The sequence below is a fragment of the Cebus imitator genome, unplaced genomic scaffold (genome assembly GCF_001604975.1).
Source record: "Cebus imitator isolate Cc_AM_T3 unplaced genomic scaffold, Cebus_imitator-1.0 Scaffold58, whole genome shotgun sequence".
NCBI classification, from domain to species: Eukaryota; Metazoa; Chordata; class Mammalia; order Primates; family Cebidae; genus Cebus; species Cebus imitator.
The window spans coordinates 4,391,949-4,407,912 of record NW_016107373.1 but is presented as its reverse complement, the minus strand read 5'-3'; the positions used below and the strand labels follow the sequence as shown (position 1 = coordinate 4,407,912).

At 36.8% G+C, this 15,964-nt stretch overlaps 1 protein-coding gene across 4 annotated transcripts in view; it reads left to right on the top strand.

Annotated features, from left to right (window-relative positions):
- Positions 1 to 15,964, top strand: part of TTC17 (tetratricopeptide repeat domain 17) — a 142,085-nt gene that overhangs the window by 24,338 nt on the left and 101,783 nt on the right. For all 4 annotated transcript variants that reach the window (XM_017529412.1, XM_017529413.2, XM_017529415.1 and 1 more), the window contains exons 2-5: positions 3,211 to 3,300; positions 9,861 to 10,030; positions 11,333 to 11,444; positions 11,997 to 12,128. In XM_017529412.1, coding sequence (XP_017384901.1) covers positions 3,211 to 3,300; positions 9,861 to 10,030; positions 11,333 to 11,444; positions 11,997 to 12,128 — 504 coding nt within the window. The remainder of the gene's footprint in view (positions 1 to 3,210; positions 3,301 to 9,860; positions 10,031 to 11,332; positions 11,445 to 11,996; positions 12,129 to 15,964) is intronic.

Here is a 15,964-nt window from a genome sequence, read left to right as displayed (position 1 = left end):
AAATCAAATTGCCTTATATGGCTTGTCATTTTCTTTATTATAATAAATTGCCACAGTAACAGTGAAACTTTGTTTACGGAACTCTTAGTGAATGAGTTATTCTGGATAATAGAATTCCATATAGCCTAATTTCCAAATACTTGATTGGTTTTTCCCTGCAGCTTAAATTTTTCTCTAAAATACTTTTCATAATTTCTTCACCTTCTTAAATAAAGTAAGTGAAAATGATTCTAATTTTTCTTTACAACTCAGGTCATTATTTGCATCATTTATTGTGCTGTGCAACAGTGGAAGTTTGTAGGGTTTTTTATCCTTTGTGAAAAAGCCATAAAGTCCTTTGAGATTTTGTGTGTTCATTATGTCCTTTTTAACCTACTTCTTTCTAATTCCCATCACCCATTTGCTTCTGAACTTGTAGCAGCCTCTTTTCAATGCTAAAGACTTTGAAGGCATATTACCATTCTTTTACATGCTGTATATGACACAGGGGTACATAGACTCTAAATATTGACTCATAGTGGGCCTGTCTTATAGAAGCTTAATGAACATTTTTTGGTTGAATGGATTTTGTAATGTGGTCATGCATTGCTTAGCAGTGGGGCTGTGTTCTGAGAAATGTATCAGGTGATTTCAACCTTGTGCAAACGTTACAGCATATCCTTACACATACCTAGATAGTACAGCCTACTTACTACACAGCTAGGCTACAAACTTGTACAGTATAGAAGCTTAATAAACACTTATTGGTTGAATGGATTTTGTCATATGGTCATGCATTGCTTAACAGTGGGGATGTGTTCTGAGAAATGAATCAGGTGATTTCAGCCTTGTGCAAACACCGTAGAGTATACTTACACACACCTAGATGGTACAGCCTACTACACAACTGCGCTACAAACTTGTACAGCATGTTGTGGTACTGTAAGCAGTTGTAACACAGTGGTAAGTATTTGTGTATCTAAACATAGAAAAAGCACAGTAAAAATACAGTATTAGGCTAGGCACAGTGACTCACGCCTGTAATCCCAGCATTTTGGGAGGCCAAGGCAAGCAAATCACAAGATCAGGAGTTCAAGACCAGCTTGGCTAACATGGTGAAACCCCGTCTCTACTAAAAGTACAAAAAATTAGCTGGGCATAGTGGCGGGCGCCTGTAACCCCACCTATTTGGGAGACCGAGGCAGGAGAGTCGCTTGAACCTGGAAGGCAGAGGTTGCGGTGAGTCGTGATCACACCACTGCACTCCAGCCCTGGCAACCAGAGTGAGAGTCCGTCTCAAAAAAACATACAGTATTATCTCATGAGACCACCATCATATATGCAGTCTGCCATTGACTGAAATCTTATTTGGCATATAACTGTATCCACAAAGTTGTGAAACATATTCTGATAATCTTGTAAGGAGGAGAAGTATTTAAGAAGAGAGAAATTCACATTGGCACTTCCCAAAGACAGTTATCATCTTAAAATTTAAGAACTCTAAGGTACTTCAGGAAACATATGTCGAGCTGTAAGTCTTCTGCAATCAACCTTTATCTGGCAAAGATCTTTGCCATTTGCTGTCACCTCCAAAAGAGAAACACAGCTGTCAGTGAACTCCCTTCCTTCTGCTAATGATGTTATCTTTACACCTCCTCTGGCTATTATATCTTTGCTGAACTAAAAGCCTCAAGGAAATGAAAAGTACTTCTTCACAATTGAATGTTGACCAGACCCATGCTATAAAAATATTATAAAACTTTGTTATATAGTAACTTTTTAATCTAAAGCTAAGATTATGCTTTAAATAATTTTTTTAATGTAAATCTTCATTTATCTCATTCTTTCTTGCAACTCTTCAATTATCAGGTAAACAGAATGGTTAGGCATTTTGTTTTTTGTTTTCTTTTTGTGAAACGATGTCTTGCTCTATTTCCCAGGCTGGAGTGCAATGGCGCAGTCTCGGCTTACTGCAGTCCCTGCCTCCCTGGTTCAAGCAATTCCTGTACCTCAGTCCCCCAAGTAGCTGCGAGTACAGTCTTGTGCCACCATGCCTGGCTAAATTTTATATTTTTAATAGAGATGAGGTTTTACCACGTTGTCTAAGGTGGTCTCAAACTTCTGACCTCAGGTGATCCACCTGCCTCGGCCTTCCAAAGTGCTGGGATTACAGTTGTGAGCCACTGTGCTCAGCTTTATTAGGCATTTTGGAGTGGGACTGTCACAGTCCCTTCCCTCCCCCAATTTTTTTTTTTTTCTAAACATCTCATTTAAAAATACCTATAGCGTCATGTACTAAATAGCTATCTCTTGAGGTCTGGGCAGAGTTGTAAATTAAGCAGACTTTTTCCTGCTTCCTTATGTAAAGCTCTTATACTCTGGTCACTGGCAGTAGCTTTAACGATTTTTCCTGTATCCCATTCCATTGGACAATGAATGGATCTAATCACTTTGTTGATTTACATAGGTTGTTTATAATTTTCCTTTTGCAGCTACAGATGTTACCTTGAGCATCCTTATGTATATCTTTGCCTGCTTATTGAACAGTGTCTGTGGGGTAGTTTCCTAGAATTTGTTTTGCTAAGTCGAAGGTTATGCACTTGTAACATTTTGATATATGTTGTCAAATGACACTCCAAACAATGAGAACACATTTATAAGCCAGCTACTGGTATATGAGTGTTCATTTTTTTGTATGTCTTCCACATAATTTGTTTGATTTGTTGATCTAGAGAACATGAACTATAAGTAATAAATCTCAAGGTTATTTTATATTACCTTTGATTTATGACTTCTACAAATAGCTTTCAAAAAGAGGTACATTTAATATTTTCCTTTTATCACTTCCAAGCCTATTCAGATATAAAAAGTGCTATCGAAACAAGACAATTCATTTTTTATTATTACAGGCATGAAACATTATTTAACAAGTTACTTCATCAGTCATTGCCAGATACTTCTCTTCTTTACTATTATATCACCTGTCAAGTCAGAATATGTACTGAATGCTTGTTCTTCCAAGTTGGAGTTCACAGGACAACTGTTGAACTTGTCATTACCTTTGCTAACATTTACATATGATCACTTTGAAATACTCCTTGAGTTTTTCTAAGCAGTGACACTGATTACAATGGTGACTGAACAGTAATGCATATTAAAGGAGATGTTATCAATCCAAACAAGCATTAATGAAATCTGAGCTTTATTTATTTCTTGCTTTCTTGATTGCAGGTGGATTCACCAATGAACTTGAAGCATCCTCATGACCTAGTCATATTAATGAGACAAGAAACAACAGTTAACTACCTCAAAGAATTAGAGGTGAGGCAGCTGGGCACATAAGTTGCAGCTGAAGCTTGTTACATTTCACAGACGTCATTGTGTTCAAAGAAAAGCTAAAACATTATTTTTTTAAGTCTGATCTTCTGACTTTTGCAGGAATATACTTACCTGCAGTGTTTTTTTTTAAATCATTTTACCAAAGTGATATTTGAGTAGTAGTAAGAAAAACAGACTACTCTTCCGTGAATATATGCCTGATTCTTAACTCATTTATCCTTGAATAGAGTTTCTAAGTTTAAGTTTTTTCATCAAATATGAAAATGATGTAATCTCTCTGAAGATATTCCTAGAATAATTTGGGTAAAATATGAAAAGAAAGAAAAATTTTAATAGCCTAAATATATAATCAGTATTTATTCCCAGGTAGTAAAAACTAAGGTCTTCCTATTATGTCTTCTTATGGTTGAAGTGAAAAACATTAATCACCTTGTACCTTGAAAGTTCGAACCTTATTAGTACTAAGAAAATCTGACGTCTTTGTTTAATAAATAAATTAAACATCAGTTTTCCTTTTAACATAGTTCCATAAATTGATTTTGCTTTATAGCAAACAGTATTTGTTATTTGAAAAACTAGGGGTTTTTTTCTCATGAAATCTCTGCTTAATGCTTACAGTGCTTACAATGTATGCATATTCTGACTCATAAGTGGGTGTTGAACAATGAGAACACGTGGACACAGGGAGGAGAACATCACATACCAGGACCTTTCGGGGGGTGGGAGTTAGGGGAGGGATAGCAGGGGTTGGGGGACAAGGGAGAGATAGCATTAGGAGAAATACCTAATGTAGATGATGGGGTGATGGATACAGCAAACCACCAGGGCACGTGTATACCTATGTAACAAACCTGCACGTTCTGCAGCTGTGCCCCAGAACTTAAAGTATAAATTTTACAAAAAGTTACGGTGTAAATTGAATCTAAGTTTTAAAGAAACTCTAAGTTGTAGAAACATTAAATTGCAAAATGAGAGAAAACTGTTGGGAATAATAAAGTAATAAGAGTAGAATTACAGTATTTGAGAACTAGAAGGAATCATAAGATCATCCTCATTTTAGAGGCAAGGAAACAATTAGACCTAAAGACAGTGAATTGCATGAGTTCACAAAGCAAGATATGGCAGAACCAGAAACAAGCTGTATCTCTTGACTTAAAATCAGGCATGCCTGGTAAACCAAGTTGGCATATATTTTCTTGTTATGTAAAAGTCCCGAATTTCATTTTCATAAATTTAGACTAGTATATTTATCAACATACATATGTCCACAAATAGTTATAAATATGTGCTTTTTAAAAATCTGTGAATTAAGAGAGAGAAACCTTTAGCACATGTTAACCAGCTTTGCATATGTAGTAGTATATTAGAATATTTCTAGAATTTGAATACCTCAACATTATGAAAATAGTTTCTCACCTTGTTCCTACTGATTTTATCACTTGTAAATTTGGAAATGTTGATGTTTATCAATACTGGGAATTAGACAATGGGTGTTCTTATAGTGCTTCATGTTTGGAAGCATGATCTATTTTTATTTAAACCCACTGTTCAGAAAGATGCAATGGTGTGGAAAACGGTTTTTATTTCCAGGTGTACAGAAACATTATATATGTTTATTGCTTTCTTTTTTAGGAGGCAGTATTATATAAAGAGAAAGATGTTTAAATTAGAATATATATAGAAAGAAAGAGCCATTTTTTAAGTCAGTGAAAATGAAATGAAAAATACTGACTCCACCAATTTTTGGTTAAGGTAGTATAGGAATTTATACTTACACTAAGTGTAAACTTCTATTTTTGTTTATACTTATACTGTGAAGCTTCTGCTTCATATGCAAAGCAATGACAGGAAAAATATAAAAACAGAAACCAAAATAAAATATAGGCAGGCTTGAAAGTAATATAAGCATCTCCATAAACCAAAAATGAGGAGAAGCACTAAACTGGGAATGTAGCCAATGCTACCGACCCCTATTGGGCTCCAAGGCCAGGAGCAGGCTATGGTGTCTGATATTCAGCACTGTAGCATTAAGGAAGCTGACAATATTCCATGCAGGATGTAGAAACAGAACAAGGCTTACTGCTTAAAGACTGGGGTGGAGACATTCTGCTCATAGAAAGAGAGGATATCCAGTAGATTAAAAGAGATGTAAGAGACAAATAAACTAATTGCAGTGTATATGAACTGCATTGGATTCTGATTCAAACAAACTGTATTTTTAAAAGAGAAGAAACAATTGGGAATTTGAATACAGACTGGGTATTTGATATTAAGGAATTACTATTTTTTACATTTGGTAATGGTGCAGTGGTCTTATTTTTTACAAAAGAGGCTTTTCTTTCCAAAACATACTGAAATATTTACTGATGAAAACAATAAAAAAAAAAAAAAAAGCAAGCACTAAAATAATAGACATGCAAGCTCGGTGTGGTGGCTCACACCTGTAATCCTTGTACTTTGGGAGGCTGAGGCAGGAGAATTGCATGAGCCCAGGAGTTTGAGGTTACAGTGAACTTTGATAGCACTACCACACTTCAGCATGGGTGACAGAGTGAGAGCCTGTCTCAAAAAAAAGAAAAATGTAATCTATAGTTATCAAACTTACAAATAAAGAGAAGATATAAGAGGAGAGGAGAGAACCTAGAAAAAGTATTTACTATGCAATGCCAAGGTGGGCAAATTACAAGGTCAGGAGTTTGAGACCAGCCTGGCCAACATAATGAAACACCTGTCTCTACTAAAAATACAAAAATTAGTCGGGAATGGTGGTACGTGCCTGTAGTCCCAGCTATTTGGGAGACTGAGGCTGAGGCTGGAGAATCACTTGAACCCAAGAGATGGAGGTTGCAATGAGCCGAGATCATACCACTGTGCTCCAGCTTGGGCAACAGAGTGAGATTTCATCTCAAAAAAATAAAAAGACATAATTATTAATACTACAAAAACTTTAGACCAATAAATTTGAAATCTTAGGTATAAGTTTTAGAAAACCATGAAATATAAAATATAAAAGTTGATTGAATAAATGGGTAAAGGATAGACTCTTTATAAATGATATTAGGAAATTGTCCATGTGGGGAAAAAAATTATTACCTTTCAATATACAAAAAAAATCCTGTACAGTTTAAAAATTATCTAAATATGAAAAGTGAAACTTTTTACTAAAAAAATAGAGTAGATTGATAGACAGTCATGCATTGCTTAATGACAGGGATATGCTCTGAGAAATAAGTTGTTATGTGATTTCACCATTGTGGGAACATCATAGAATGTACTTACACAAACCTAAGTGATATAGCCTACTATACAGATGCTATATTGTATAGCCTATTACTCCTAGGCTACAGACCTATATAACATGTTACTGTACTGAATACTGTAGGCAGTTGTAACATAATGGTAAGTATTTGTATATCCAAGCATAGAAAAGGCACAGTAAAAATGTGGTGTTATAATCTTATGAAACCACCGCTGGGGTCCATTGTTAACCAAAATATCTTTATGCCATGCTTTACTGTAGTTGGTTGATATAATTATGCTCTCAGGGTTGGGAAGGATATCTTAAATAAAACAAAGTACAAACAAGAAAGCAGTTGATAAAAGTTGCCCACCTTAAAAGTTTTTCTTCAAATGACAAAATTAAAAGATAAGCTACAAACTAGAAGCCAATACTTGCCATGCCTATAACTCATAGAGGATGAGTTTACAGAATTACTTTTTCCATAATAAATTTCTACAGATTAATTTCTTTTCTTTTCTTTTCTCTTTTTTTTTTTTTTTGAGACAGAGTCTCACTCCTGCCCCAGCTGGAAGGCAGACAGGATGATCATTGCTCACTGTAACCACTTTGCCTGGGCTCAAGCAGTCCTCCTGCCTCAGCTTCTCCAGTAGCTAGGACTGCAGGCGAGCACCACCACCACTCTTGGCTTTTTTTTTGTTTTGTAGAGATGGGGTCTCCAGTATTGCCACGCTGATCTCAAGCTCCTGAACTCAAGTGACCCTCTGGGCTTGGCCGCCCAAAATGCTAAGATTATAGGCACAAGCCACCACACCAATCCTACAAATCAATTTTTTAAAAAAGAAAACCTACTGGGGAAAAAATGAGCCAACTTGAATAGTCAATTCACAAAATAGCTCATAAATATATGAAAATATGTTCAGTCTTATTAAATATAATTCTATTAGCTGATGTAGTCCATATTTCATAGTGTATTAGTCAACGTTTGCATTGGCAATAAATAGTCCCAGAACCTCAGTGCTGTTCTCATGAAGGAAAGTGAAGGCTCAAGGAAGAGTAAGCCTGGTTAAAGTTTCTACTGAGAAGTGACATACACCATCTCTACTTATGTTCTGTGCATCCATGCCTTGAAGTCAGTAGGGTGGGATAACCTACCTCCATGAATAGTATGGAGGGAATAATTGGAAACAGGTCATAGGCTATGTCCACACTGATAATAACCCCAAAATCTTAATGTCATAAAACAATAAGGCCAGGCTAAATGATCATTTGGGGCTCTGTTGGGGATCTGTACCATGTCACTGATCCATTAGCTTGGACCCAGGCCGACAGAGCAGCCACTATCTGTAATATTGGCATTCTCAGTAGCTGAGGGAAAAAGAAAGAACATGGTGAAGCATACACTATATAAAAGCTTTCCTATAAAAGGGTCGCATGGGACTTATGTTACGTTGGCCAAAGCAAGTCATATTGCCCAAGCCTGAGTCCAGCAGAACAGTGATGTATCTTCTTGTAAGGAAGGGCAGATATTAGTGAATAGTAAAACATAGTCTACTACTGCAATAAATATAACAAAATAATGTTTCATACCTATTAGATTGGTGTAAGGTAAAAAGTATGACAAAACCAAACATGGGTAAGATTCTGGAGATACAGATGTTGTGATCTACTCATTGAATTCTAATTGTTATAACCACTGTGAAAAGCAGATTGACATGTCTATATAGAACTGAAAATGTGCATCTTATGTGACCTCATGCTTCTGCCCTTGTTAGAATTTTTCACATGTCTACATGGAGACATTTATGAGAATATTGTAGCATTTTTAATAGCAAAAAGTTTTTTTTTAAAGATGCAACATAAATATTTACAGGAAAATGGATAAATACATATTTATACTTCTATTTAAATGAAAAATTTAGAGCTATACTGACTAATGTAGATAAATCTCAAAAACATACATACTTTTTTTTAAAGTTGTAAACACATTAAGTATGATACCATTTATATAAAATTTTAAAACTTGCAGAGCAATGCTATATGTTGCCTTTGGATACATATATAATGAAAGTAATTTTTTAAGAGAGTAAGGGTAATGTAGTATTTTATTAAAATACACATGGAAATGACACATAAATTCAGATTAATGGCAAAAAGAGATTTAGAAGACAGTAAAGAAGACCTTGAACTCCTTTTTTGTTTTTTTCTCCTTTAAAAAAATAAATCTGAGCTGGGCACTGTATCTCATGCGTATAGTCCCAACACTTTGGGAGGTCAGGGTGGGAAGATTGCTTGAGCCCAGGAGTTTGAGAGCAGCCTGGGCAACATAGTGAGACCCCATCCCTATAAAAAGAAGAAAAATTGGCCAGGCCTGGTGGCTCACGCCTATAATCCCAATACTTTGGGAGGCCAAGGCAGGTCAATTGCTTGCACTCAGGAGTTCAAGACCAGACTGGGCAACATGGCAAAACACCATCTGTAAGAAAAATACAAAAAATTAACCAGGCATGGTAGTCTGCACCAGTAGTCCTAGCTACTTGTGGGGCTGAGGCAGGAGGATCACCTGAGCCCTGGAGTTTGTGGTTGCAGTGAGCTATAATCGCACTACTCCACTCAGCCTGGGTGACAAAGTAAGACCCTGTCTCAAAAAAAAAAATTAACTGGGCATGGTAGTGCATGCCTATAGTCTCAGCTACATGGGAGGCTGAAGTGAGAGGATCACTTGACCCCAGGAGGCGGAGGCTGCAGTAAGCTGTGATCACACCACTGCACCACTCCAGCCTGGGTGACAGGAAGACCCTGTCTCAAAAAAAAACAAAAAAGAGAAAATATTGGCATATGGTATATATGAGTGGTAAAAATATGGATATTTGTGTTATTTGTACATTTGAAAAAATAGATATTTTATGAGTGTCAGGAATTAACTAGATTACTCAGGTAGCGATAGCAACATGCCCCATGTCTTGAAGAATTGAAATAACCTAACAGGTATGTTTTCATTGCAGAGCCATTCTGTGCCAGGAAAGTTAAGTTATAGATGTGCTTCATGGGTAGTCAGAAATCATATTATGAAGGCACACGTGTGCCAGTATGGTAAATGTCATGTTCTGTTACTTTCTGTATGTGGACATCTTTTTTGAGAAGCTCGTATGTGTTGACTACATTAACTAAGGGCATTTTCAGAATTCTTGTCTTCCTATATAGAGGATTCTGACTTCTTCAGCACAAATTTCCCTTTCTCTTCAGTGATAGCTAGACTAAAATATTAGAAGAATCCATTCTGTTCTTACTTTCTTCTCAACAGAAACAATTAGTTGCTCAAAAAATTCACATAGAAGAGAATGAGGACAGAGACACAGGACTGGAACAGAGACATAATAAAGAAGACCCCGACTGCATCAAAGCCAAGGTGCCCTTAGGGGACCTGGATCTATATGATGGCACATACATAACTTTGGAGAGCAAAGACATCAGGTAAAGAAGTTCTCTTTCCAAAAATAAAATTGTTTTTCAAACATTCCATTCTCAAATCAGTAAGAAATTATTTCTGTAGTAAGACTAAGCTTCAGTCACAGATGAGTTTTTGAATTTGAAAGTTCAAAATACATACATGTTGAATTCCTATAAATTAATTTAAAATATTTAACATCACAGTAGAAAATGGAAGAATTTGGCTAGGCATGGTGCCTCACAGCTGTAATCCCAGTAGTTTGCGAAGCCAAGGTGGGAGGATTGCCCACAGCCAGGAGTTTGAGACAGACTGGGCAATATATTGAGACCCCATCTCTTAAAAAAAAAAAAAAAGGAATTTTTTAAAATTAGCTGGGCATGGTAGTGTGCACTTGTAGTTCTAGTTACTCAGGAGGCTAAAGCGAGAGGATCACTTGAGCCCAAGAATTCAAGGTAACAGTGAGCCTTGATGGTGCCACTCTACTCTAGCCCAGTCTCTAGGCTGGGTGACACAGTGAGACCCTGTCTCTTAAAAGAGAGAGAGAGAGAGAGAATTGAACAATTTGTAGTTAAAAAAAAATTAACAAAACTACCTCTGGCTGATAAACATGGAAAACATATTTCTCAGAAATGATCAAATAAATACAAATTAAAACATTTAGATAATTTTCATGTACCAAAATGGAAAGCATATGAAAAATAGTAACTGGTAAAAATGTAGAGACTGTCAATGGAAGTGTAAATTGGTTTAACATTTCTAGAAACAATTGAGCAGTTATATTAGTTATTAAAAAATTCACGATCTTAACATTATGTGACCTGTCTACTATTTTCTCTGTAATTCTTGACTTTAATTTGAACTCCCATAATGTTTGGCTTTTTACAGCAGCTATAAGAAAAGGTATGAATATTGACTAATAATTAATTGTAAAGTTAAGATGCTATGAGAATATGGGGAAAATTAGACATTTCTTAAAGTATTATTGACTCAGCACAATGACTTATGCCTGTAATCGCAAAACTTTGGGAGGCCAAGATGGGAGAATCACTTGAGGCCAGGAGTTCAGGAGCAGCCTGGGCAACATAGACCTGTCCCTACAAAAAATAATTTAAAAATCAGCTGGTTACAGTGGTACATGCCTGTTGCCCCAGCTACTTGGAAAGCTGAGGTGAGAGGGTCACTTGAGATTAGGAGGTTAAGTCTGCAGTGAGCTGTGATCATGCCACTGTGCAACAGCCCAGGCAACAGAATGAGACTCTTTAAATAAATAAATATTGTTTGTCTCACCTTTTATTGATTCATTGCTTCTTGCTTCTTGATTTTAGTCCTGAAGATTATATAGACACAGAATCTCCTGTCCCTCCAGACCCTGAGCAACCTGATTGTACTAAAATTCTAGAACTTCCATATAGTATACATGCTTTTCAGCACTTGAGAGTAAGTAGAGAACTTTAGGATTTTTTTTTTTTCTGCATATTCTTCTTTCAGTTGGTCCCTCACTTATAAAGACTATTTCTGGCCAGGCGCGGTGGCTCAAGCCTGTAATCTCAGCACTTTGGGAGGCCGAGGCGGGTGGATCACGAGGTCAAGAGATCGAGACCATCCTGGTCAACATGGTGAAACCCCGTCTCTACTAAAAATACAAAACATTAGCTGGGCATGGTGGCGCGTGCCTGTAATCCCAGCTACTCAGGAGGCTGAGGCAGGAGAATTGCCTGAACCCAGGAGGCGGAGGTTGCGGTGAGCCGAGATCGCGCCATTGCACTCCAGCCTGGGTAACAAGAGTGAAACTCCGTCTCAAAAAAAAAAAAAAAAAAAAGACTATTTCTATTTCTTCTCTCCTTCCAAACAGCTTTATAATTTTATAGACATCTATTTCTTGAAATTCCAAAATATTAGTATTTCAAAATAAATACTACGAGATACTGAATTATTTGTCATCTTTTATATCTTTTGATTATGTCTCTTGAATCTTTTTCTTCTCTTCAGGGTGTACAAGAGAGAGTTAACCTTTCTGCACCTCTGTTACCTAAAGAAGACCCAATCTTCACATATTTATCTAAACGGTTAGGAAGGAGTATAGATGACATAGGTCACCTCATTCATCAAGGCCTACAGAAGGTAAGTCATCAGTCACTTTAAAAGCCAGCAGCCTCTGTGTAAACAGAAGGTATTTTTCTCTTGGAAAATGCCTGCATAACTTGTTTTTATCTAGCAGACGATTTAAAATTACACTTACATTGATACAAATTGCATAGTTCCAGTGCTAGGGAGAAACATAGATAGATGAGTCTCCTTTACCAGGAAGAGATGCTGAAAAGTTTTATCTAAACTGATTCATAAAAAATGAAATATAAACCGATAGAAGCAACAGGGTCTATAGGCTAGATTATATACATTGTGTATGTAAGAAAGTTAATGTTTTAGTGTCTTTAACATATCTATACACAATACATATATTATTACTGTTTTCTGAAACAGAAAAAGAATCACCACCAGCAACAAAATCTTCTGTAACTTTCTTTTAAGGGAACATCTACTTTAAAAAAATGAAGTAGGGAATTATGTAACAGGACCCAAGAATTTAAATGTGTCATTCAGGATTAACATGGGCATTTAGAAAATGTTTTTGCTCTTCTTTGCACCTAAGGAATATCATAAAATACAGGTTAGTTTCTAAGCAGTATTAATTATAGTTGTGTAAAATAAGATGTATAATTGCCACCTTTGTATACAGTTTATTCAAATACATTGCTCTGTATATTGAGAAGAATTTTTAGATAAAAGTAAGAAACTTGACTTTCAAATGCTTTATATGATTATTGTTGTAGCTATGTTACCATCTTCATCTTATTTTTCTGAAGGTAATGTAAAACTTTTGCATTCCCAGAACTTGATGAGTAATAAGAGAAAACTGGCCCAGGATTTTACAGTATTCTTCAGAGAATGGTTAGTTGAGAGTAGACCATAGTGGTAAGTGTTCTATAGAAAGTTAAAATAGAAAGTAATTGGGTGGCTACTTTAGATCTAGCAGTTGGTGTTATTCTCTCTGGAAAGGTGAAATTTAAGCTAACACCTGAATGATAAGAAGAAACCAGAATTCAAAGATCATGGAAGAACATTCTAGGCCACAGCAAAGGCTCTGAATCCTGAATGAGGTTAGGTGATTGTATTCATCTGCTGGGGTTTCCATAACAAAATACCACTTTGGACAGTTTCTGCTCAAAACCCTCCTGACACTAAATGTACAGAGTTTTTTCTCACACTACTAATTCTCCAGTTCTCCCGACACCAACTAGGTGTCCTGCAACTCAATACAATCTGACACTAACTACCTGGAGTTAACACAGACCCCATAGGTCAAGGACTCAGTCCCACAAGGCTACCTGCACTTTAGATGCCAGCCGGACGTCAAGGCCACCCAGCAAATCAGCATAAAGTCAGAGTATTCCCACAGTCTCCTCCCCAAGTTAGAACATCTCACAGAAGTCAGGAAAGCACTTTTCTTATTATTATTGGTTTATTATAAAGGATGCAATTCAGGAACAGCCCAAGGCATAAGCCAGGGAATAGCAAGGAGGGGTGCACAGAGCTTCCATGTCCTCTTCAGAACACCACCCTACTGGAATCTCAATGTGTTCACCAACCCAGAAGCTCTCAAAACTCTGTTGTTTAAGGGTTTCTATGGAGGTTTCACTACGTAAACATGATTGACTGAAGTATTGGCCGTGAGTGATTAACTCAGTCTCTACCCTCTCTCCCCTCCCTGAAGGACATGGATAGGATGGGATACTGAACGATCTAACCCTCTAATCATGCCTTGGTTTTTCTGGGACCAGCATCTGTCCTGAAGCTATCTGGGGGCCACCTGCCTCCAGTCATCCCATTGGCATATGAAAACCACACATCACTTGTGTGATTCTTCACATTTTAGATTTGTGTGTCAGGAACTGGGGACCAAGACCAAATATATTTGTTCATACCACATTCTGGGTAGCTTAATAGAAATGTATTTCTCATAGCATGGAGGCTGGAAAGTCTAAGATCAAGGTCCAGTGATTTGGTTCCTGGTAAGGGCTCTCTTCCTGCCTTGCATATGGCCGCCTTCTCTGTATCCTCACACGGCCTCCTCTGTATGCATGCTTGAAGACAGAGAGAGATCTGTCTCTTCTGCTGCTTATAAGGATACCAGCCCTATCAAATTTGAGCCTCAATCCTTATGACCTCATTTAGCCTTTATCCATTCCTCACAGGCTTGATAACACTTGAACATATGAACTTTGAGGAGGCATAGATAGACATTCAGTCCATAACAGATGGCATGTAGCCAAATTTGGGCCATTTTTGCTGGAGCCTGGTCAGCAAGAGGAGGGATGATAGGGAGTGAAGCCAGAGAAGCAGGCCAGTGCCAGATTATGTAGGGGTCTGAAAGCCAGGGTAAAGACTCTGGATTTTATTCTAGGTGTGCTGAGAAGTTGGAGCAGAGGAGCAATGTATTGCCAGTAATACTTTAAAAGATCACTCTGACTACTATATGAAGAAGTTATTGAAAGGGCCACAACTGGAAATAGCCCTGTTAGAAAGCTGTTGCAGTAGTTCAAGAGAGATGAAGGTGGTTTGGACTAGTAGTTGTTAGTAGTGGAAATGAGAGGACTTGAACTATTGAGATATTTCGGAGTTTAGAAGCTGATGAGTTAGATGTGGGGATTGCAGGCAAAAGAGGAATCAAGGAAAACTCTTAAATTTTTGATTTGAACAACTTGAAGGAGGGGAGGGTTGGGGTTGGAGAAGAGAAAATAAGAGTTCTTTTGGGGCCATGTTAAATTTGAAATAGCTATATGAGTTTGGAATTTCAGTGAAAGCTGAAAGTGGGCACATAGAGAATAATTACTACATTATGAGTATCTGAAGCCATGGAACTGGATGAAGTCATCTGAGGAAGAGTGAAGTTTGAGAAGAAGCCAGTCCAAGTCCTGGCGGCCTCCCACATGTAGTTATCAAGCAGAGGAGGAAAGCCAGCAAAAAAAGACCAGAAAGGGTATCCTACAGAATGTGGTGTCCTAAAGCCAATGGAAGAAAGTGTTAGAAGGAAGGAGGGAGTAATTCACAGCAACATTAGAACATTTATAGATATGGGGGAGATTTTATGAGAACTACAGAAGGGTATTTCTTTAAATATATATTTTTATCTTTCCTCTAGTATGCTGTGATATATATTTAATGTATCATTATATATATTTAATGTATCATGATCTTTTCAGTAGTTCATGTAGAACTTTTAATTGAACTTTCTGTCCTAGTTTACACTATAACATGAAAATAAAAGATGCAAATCAAAATCAAAGCATTTGTTGATTTGAAAAATAATTTTCTCAAAAGGCTATCAAAAGGAAAACTGAAACCTTCCTCACAAGTCAGTTGTGAAGTATGTACTGTCCTTTAACCAACTTCAAGTAGCAGAAGTTCATAGTTGATCTGCTCGTAGTGTTAAAACCTTTAATTGCATCACTCAAAAATCACATACTTTTCTTGAATATAGAATACTTAAGGATTAATAATTCAGATTGTACTTATTGTAATCTTAAAAACTGCATTTCACTAAATTTAAACTATTTTTAACTACATTAAAATAACTTTTAAAATAATTGGTCTTTGTAAAAGATTCAGACTATAAAAATCTATTAAAGAAAGTAAAAATAATAATTTCAAAACTGGTTTGTAATACATCCTTTTGGAGTTTTATTTTTATATATGTTTATAGTTAAAACTTAATTATTTGGGCCGGGCGCGGTGGCTTAAGCCTGTAATCCCAGCACTTTGGGAGGCCGAGGCGGGTGGGTCACGAGGTCAAGAGATCGAGACCATCCTGGTCAACATGGTGAAACCCCATCTCTACTAAAAATACAAAATATTAGCTGGGTATGGTGGCGCGTGCCTGTAATCCCAGCTACTCAGGA